This window comes from Globicephala melas, chromosome 7 (genome assembly GCF_963455315.2).
Source record: "Globicephala melas chromosome 7, mGloMel1.2, whole genome shotgun sequence".
In the NCBI taxonomy this organism is placed as follows: domain Eukaryota; kingdom Metazoa; phylum Chordata; class Mammalia; order Artiodactyla; family Delphinidae; genus Globicephala; species Globicephala melas.
Genome location: NC_083320.1, coordinates 1,057,256 through 1,064,334, shown reverse-complemented (window position 1 = coordinate 1,064,334; position 7,079 = coordinate 1,057,256). Strand labels below are relative to the sequence as shown.

Genomic DNA, 7,079 nt, shown 5'->3' with positions numbered 1-7,079 from the left:
CCGGGTCCCCGAGGCCCCGTGACCTGGCAGAGCCGCCTCGAGCCGTGACCACCTAGCAGTCAGCTGCCTCCGCACCCGGCCTTCCAGCTCCTTGTCAGCAAGGCCCTCTGGCAGGCGCCGGCCCCTCCAGAGCCGGAAGGATGGTCCCGCCTGGCATACCGCTGGGCCACAGGCCAACACCGTGGCAGGGCCTTCATTACTGCCTCCTCTCAGGCCCTGAGAAGGGGCCCCCAGGAGCTGGGTCCACGCTGGGCACAGACCTCCCTCCTAGATCCTCACAGAGGAAATAAGGAAACTGAGCCGAGTGCCACATCCAGAATCACGCTGCGGACAAGTGGGAGGGCCAGGATTTGAACTCGGGTCTGATCCGTTCGCTCCGGGACAGGACCAGGGAGCCAGCCAGTGCCGGATACCACGACGATGCATCTCCTTTCCTCACGGAGGCTTCCTGTCACTTTCAGTCATCAAGGGTCCTGATGATGGAAAACTGGCAAGAAACTGCACCTGGTGGGGAGGCACGCCTGTGCCCTGGGAAGAACCTCCGCCCCAGCCTGGCCCCTGGCCTCCACTCGACCCCCTCAAGTGCACAGAGGCTGAGCACCCATGAAGCCACCCAACGTGGAGGAGACCAAGAGGAACACAGCCAGAGCCCCGCACCCCCGGGGAGGGGAGGGTGCCCGGCTGCCATCCCCAGTTCTCCTTACAGCCACTCTCCAAAGGGACACTGCGCCCCTCACTTACCCGCCTCCCCTCGACGTCAGGGAAATGAGAGCTCGGATCCAGCTGGGGGCGTGTCTCCCCACTAGGGGACACTAGGGGAAGGGCCCTGGCTGCGAGGGTCGTGACCTCTGGAGGGGAATGACACAGGGACCTTGCAGGCAGTGGTGAGGATTTCTCTAGGGGATGGAGTCATCGTACACCTGGGAGGGGCGTGTGTAGGGGCCGTGCCCGTGACCACCATGTCCTGAAAACCGGCCACGCGAGCACGGCACGTGGACATTCTGGCCACACCCCTGTCTGGAGGCCCAGAAACGCACTGGACGCCGACGCCACCCTGAGAAATCTCCCCGTCTGGCCAGATTAAGAGGAGGCGATGGATCCCCGTAACAACGGCAGTAAGCGTGTGTGACTCCATCGAGCCTCCGGCTGTCTGGCTCCTGCCTGACCCGGAAGCACGTGGCTGGAGGCGAGCTCCTAAAGAGAAGGGGGGGCAGGGGCCCGGCGGGCATGGGGGAGGCATCCAGGCAGCTGCACTGGGCACGGGCAAGCAGGGACGGGCTGGCCTGAGCGCTGCACGGGATCTGGGAGTCACCAGCGGGACCGGGCGGCAGGTGCGTGAGCAGGGTTGGGGCCAGCACGCTGGGGTAGGGGCCTCCCAGCCCCTCTCACACGATGACTCAGTGTCTCTGGGCGAGGGGGTAGAAGGCTGCAAGGCCCCTCTGAGGCTGCTGAGCCAGCACTCAGGGAACCCCAGGGGAGGCGTGGGGCCCTCCTTCCTGTCCTGCCGTGAGGTGAAACCATTAGCCCCCAGGTTCAAGGTCTGGGCGCCCTTATTGGCACAGGGTGGTTACCCTGGGGTCCTCTTCCAAGGGTGCCTATTGACTGCATTTCCCCCCATTTCAACCAATCAGGCACCCGGGGTCATGGCCTGGTGGTCTCTGGGGCCTTTGCACACGTATCAGGAGAGCAGGAACGGGGTGGGGGAGTGCAGCAGCCGGCAAGGAAGAAACGGAGGCGCCCTCAGCTCCCGTCCGCCCGCCCCGGTCGCTCACCTCACTTCCCGCGGCCCGCATCCCCATCCTCTGCGGCTACCAGCACTGTCCACCCGCCCTGCACGGTCCCCCGCCGCCTCACTCACTGTCACGCTCTCCTCAGCCCCCAGCGATCTGACCTGTTGTCGGCCCGACGCCATCCCTTCCCCAAGAGGTCACCTGCCACCGCCCAGCGGCCCAAGCCAACGGACAAGCTTCTGCCCCCCTCGCTCGCTTCTCGAGCATCCAAAGCATCACGTGGAGGGGACACAAAACCCGCTGACGATCTCCAACAACTAACTCGTTGGTTTTGCCTCTACGCAGGAACGGGCGCGCGCGAGGTCTAGACTCTTGGCTAGTTTCCCACGTACAGCCCCCCACTCTCCTCCACATTAAAAATCAAGTGTGAGCTGGAGCCGCGGGAGAGGAGGCTGAAATGGGCGCGGGGCGAGGGGCCGTAAAGGCGTGCAGGCCAGGTGCGGGCGGGGGACAAAGGGGACCAAGGCTGTGGAAGCGGACGCGCGAGGCACGCGGCCAGGGTGCAGGAAGGCACGGCCTGATCCGAGGAGAGAGAAAACGGGAGGGATGCCGACTTCGGCTGGGGGCGGGGAAGCCCCTGATAGGCGCGCGGAAGGCGTGATGTCACGTCCGGCGGGGGAAGCCCTGCCTCAGCACCCCCGCCCCCGCCCCCACAGGTGGTGCCGCCGCCCCGGGCGCTGGGAGTGGAGGGCCCGCCCTCGGGGACCCCGGACACGGCCCGCGCGCTCCGGGCCACCCCGCTTCCCTCCAGCAGTCAACAGATCCGCGCGAGCCGGGCGGCCCCGGGAGCAGGACGGGCGCCCCGTGCGCCTCGGATCGCGCCCCCGCGCCGCGCCCCGCCCCGCCCCTGCGCGCCCCGCCCCGCGCGCCCCTCCCCGCCCCTCTCCCGGGCCGCCGAGGGGCCGGGCCGGGACTGCGCGCTCGCCTGCCGCGCTCTGGGCCGCCGGAGAGAGCGGCCGGACCTCGCGCCCCGCGCGTCCCGCGCCCAACCGCCGCCGGCTTTTGTTGTCTCCGCCTCCCCTGCCGCCGGCGCCTCCGGACCGCGAGCCGAGTGCGCCGGGACCTTGGCTCTGCCCTTCGCGGGCGGGGGCTGCACGGGCCCGGCCGGGGGCGCCGCCGGCCCCGCCATGGAGCTCCGGGCCCGAGGCTGGTGGCTGCTGTGCGTGGCCGTCGCACTGGCCGCCTGCGCCCACGGGGACCCTGCCAGCAAGAGTCGGAGCTGCGGCGAAGTCCGCCACATCTACGGGACCAAGGGCTTCAGCCTGAGCGACGTGCCCCAGGCGGAGATCTCGGGTGAGTGACCCGGCGCTCCCGGGTCTCCCCTGCGCCCCCTTCTCTCTCCCGTTCTGCCCTCGTCCGCCCTGCGCCTCCGCGCCCCGAGCCGCCCTCCCTCCGCCCGGGTCTCCTCTGCTCCGCTCGGCCGCCCCCCGGCCCCCTACACGCACACCGGCCCCTTCCCGGCGGAGCTCTCCTCGCCGGGCGGCGGACCGGGCGGTCCCCGGCTCGGTGCGTCCTCCGGGACAGGCAGGGCTGAGCTGCGGGGCCGGCTGTCGGGGCGCAGCCGACGGCGGCCATGGGCTGGGGACTCCCACCGGCTGTGCGGCCCTCTCCGGGAGGCGCCTCGGGTCGGCCCGGGGATTCCCGGGGGTCCCCGGCAGAGTCAGCCTAGGGGCCCCGGGGAGGTCGGGAGCGAACTGTGCGCTCGGGGAGGGGCGGGGGCGAGGGTGGAGAGGCTCGACCTCTGCCACCGGGAAGGGAACATCACCTCGCAGGGATTCCTGCCCGGGGAACTTGTGCTCGCCCGGCACTCAGGGCCGCCTCGGGCGGGGAGTCCAGCTGCAGGTGGTCGGCGCCTTGGATCCCGCCCAGGGGCCGTGTCATTTCTTTGTAAGAGCATCGCCGTCTCAGGCGGCCTCAGCCTGCAGCTGCCCGCAGTCCTGCCCACACCCTCCCTGCAGGCCTCTAAGGAGCTCTGGGGACTGGAGTGAGGGTGGAGGTCTAAGGATTTCACAGACACCCCCCAGGCTTTTTCCTCCAACTGCGAATGTGTCCAGAACCACCGTGGGTCTGCGCGTCTGTTCAGGGGGCCTGGGACACGGTGGATGAGAGCGGAGCAGACCAGCTTCCTGCCCTGGGGAACTCCTCCCAAACTGGGGCGGGGGTGGGGAGGGGGCATTCGAGTAGTGACACGGGGGACATGGAATGACCACAGCCACAGGAGTTCTGAGCGAGAGAGGAGTGTGAGGGGCAAGTCCATGGCCGTGTCTTGCTGGGGAATGGGAGGGGGCAGCCAGGCCCTGGACCCTGGCCCCCAGCAGGGCAGGACCCACACAGAAGCCTCTGCCTTGATACCTTGACAGCCCCCTGCCCCGGGTTCAAGTCCCCCAAGGTAGGCCTTCCTGTGCCTCTGTCTGCTGGCAAAGCCCTGTCATTGTCAGGGCTGCCACCCTCCCTAGGGGACAGGTTTTGGGGGGCACATCTGGGTGCCTGGGGCCAGCACACGTTGGTTCATAAGCCCCGCCACCCGCCGTGCAAACAGAGGAGCTAATGCCCGGGAATCCCTGGCCTTTCGGTTGAATCCCTTCCCCTGGACACCAGGGTCTCAGGGCAGCTGAGCAGCTGCCCTCACCCAGCCCCGATCTTAGACGGCACTCCAAGGTCCCCTCGCCCCACAGCTCTCCTTCACACGTCCACTCCCACTCGGCCGCTGTGTCCTCGGGACCATCCTAAACTTGATCGCATCCACAGGCCTCTGTCCCAGTTAGGCTGAGAGACAGAGTGGCAGAGTCTGGGCAGCCGTCGAGGGCTAGGAGAGAGCAGGGCAGGCTGGAGAAGGTGAGGCGGGGCCAGCGGGGGGCTGGGTCTTGGCCTCCTTGGGCTGGGGCTGCAGTGGGTTGGGGACCCAGGACCAGCAGAGTGCCTTGCTGCGCACATGACGGGGGGGGGGGGTGTACGGCCGCCCAGCAGCTGTCCAAGCACCGTGCCAGCCAGGGCTTCAGGTGCTGCCCCGCCGGGGCCTGGACTGCGCCCCCTCCTGACCAGTGCCCGTGGCTTCTCCGTCCCAGGTCCAGGGGCTTCTGGGAAGCTGCTCTCCCCGACCCCCTATGGCTTCAGCCTCCCCCGTAAGCACCTGAACTGGAGAGTGCCCTGCAGGGCCCAGGCCCCGAGGAGAGTGCCAGTGCCACGTGGGGTGAAGGAAACAGGGTGACCTCCCAAGGCAGCGGCCAGTCCTGTCCTCTCCTGCTCGAGCAACTTGGCCGGGCTCCGTGGAACGGGCGCCCTCTGGTGGCCCCGTGGTGACACGCTGCTCTCGGGGATCCGGGCCTTTGGTCTCCTGTCCTGCCAGCCGGCAGGCAGACTTCTCCAGCCTGGGGAGCCCCCGGGGTGGACGCCTGGGCTGGCTGGTGGGGTAGAGACTCAACGCTTGCTAGTCGTTGGAAGGGAGGGAGGGCGGCCCTGGGTCTTTGGGTGGGCTTTCCGGCCTGTGCTGCCCGGGAGAGCAGAAATGGTGTGGGCTCACGAAGGAGGGACCATCAGTGCGCACGGGGCTCCCGCTCGTGACTGTGTGTAGCGTTTTGGATGGACAGCCAGGCGCGGCCGTGATGAGGACGATGGTCACATCCCCTCTTACGGGCTGCACAGCGCAGGTAGCCCTCCCTCCGGCCAGAGCGCTGTGTGGAAGGTGAGGGGGAACTACCTCTCTAGCTGGCTCCCTCTGCAACACTGGGGAAAAGCCCAGCCCCGGGCTGCATCTCACGCACGCACATGCACACACGCGCGTGCACATGCACACACGCGCGCACACACGCGCGCACGCACACGCACGCACGCACACGGGCCGGCCATCTTCTGTCTCTGCCTGTGGGGTGGCTTCTGGTCCCCAGATGTCTCCTGAGCATCTGCTCGGCCTCCTGACACTTGACACGGTTTGCCGTGTATCTCTCTGACCCTTCGCTGAGGCCCTGGGGGCAGAGGCCACCTCTGTCTGTACTGTTCTCTAGTAGCCACGGAGCCTGGCACAGTTCCTGGCACAAAGTAGGTTCTCAGTCACAACTTGCTGGAGACCCGCACACGGCCTGCTGTATGCCAGCCCTGGTGGGTGGGCAGTGGGAGACGGAGGGCCTGGGCACAGGAGAAGGGGCCTGGACTTTGGGGATGGAGGTCAGAGGGGAGCGTGGGCCTGTCAGTGCAACACGGACTGGTGGGCAGCCCCTCTGCTCCTGGACCCCGGCTGCCTGTGGATTCCCCACCGAGGACCACCCCTTAGCCTCCCAGCAGAAACCGCTGCTTCTCTGCGCCGTCCTGCCCGAGGCTGAGAGCCCTCCGAGTCTGTCCCTCGGCCGTGAGGCTCTCGCAGGCCGTCTGCATACAGCCCGGCCTCACAGCAGACGGTTGTGCGCACGCTGCCTGTTCAGAGGGCAGAGGCCCCCGTGTGCCTGGCTTGGGGCCCCAGGGTGGTCCGTGGCCTCCAGCTGCTGCTGTCCCTTCACCACTAGAGCAGCTGAGGTTTCATCATCCCCAGTGTGAGGGCAGGATACGCCCCCCCCCCCCCGCTGTGGGGAGAACCACAGGTAGGGGGGCCACCTGCACGATGCGGCGGCCTGGCCCTTGCTGGTGCCGGACACGCCGCGTGCTCCTCCGAGGGGCGGGACGTCCTCCATGGGCCTGGGCTCAGAGGCCAACCCTGCCGCGTCAGCCTCCCCGCCGCCACCACCCCCGACCTGGCTTCTCTGTGCCTCTGTTTCTTCACGTGTGACAACGGGAATAGTCACGACCACCGGAAGGCTGTAGGAGGGGTGCATGCGGACGCCAGGCACTCTGCGGCTGCCTCAGGCATGTCCTCCCCTCTGCCCCCCGCCCTAGAGGCCCCTGGAGGGCCTGCAGGCAGTGGTGTCTGGAACTTGGGAGCCCTCAGCGTGGGTCCCTCCGCGTGACTGTCTAGCTGGTACAGCAGATGAGGAGGGATCTTTGCAGACCTGCTTCACAGAAAAGTAACTGAGGCCGAGAAGCCCCACAGCTTTCTTCAGGGGCCTCGGCCCACGTGGAGCTCTGAGGTCTAGAGCCCAGTCTGTTGACTCCAAAGCCGGTGGCATTAACTGCTGAACAGTCCTGGGCTCTGTGTCCTCTGGAAGCCCCGTGCCACCCCAGCCTGGAGGCCTGAAATGGGGCCTCGAGGGCAGGCCCTTATGGGCCACCAGCTGCCTTCTGGTCATAGACTCCACTGCTTAGGCCGGGTTAGAGCTCCTCTTAACTGGATCGCCTCCTGCGCCTTCTCCGGGGCCGCCCTGC

The 7,079-nt window shown here is 67.8% G+C and overlaps 1 protein-coding gene across 1 annotated transcript in view; it reads left to right on the top strand.

Moving 5' to 3' along the window:
- Positions 1–2,710: 2,710 nt before the first annotated feature.
- GPC1 (glypican 1) overlaps positions 2,711–7,079 on the top strand; it is a 29,208-nt gene continuing 24,839 nt past the window's right edge. The window contains exon 1 of the mRNA XM_030857575.2: positions 2,711–3,083. Coding sequence (XP_030713435.1) covers positions 2,918–3,083 — 166 coding nt within the window. The 5' untranslated portion in view covers positions 2,711–2,917. The remainder of the gene's footprint in view (positions 3,084–7,079) is intronic.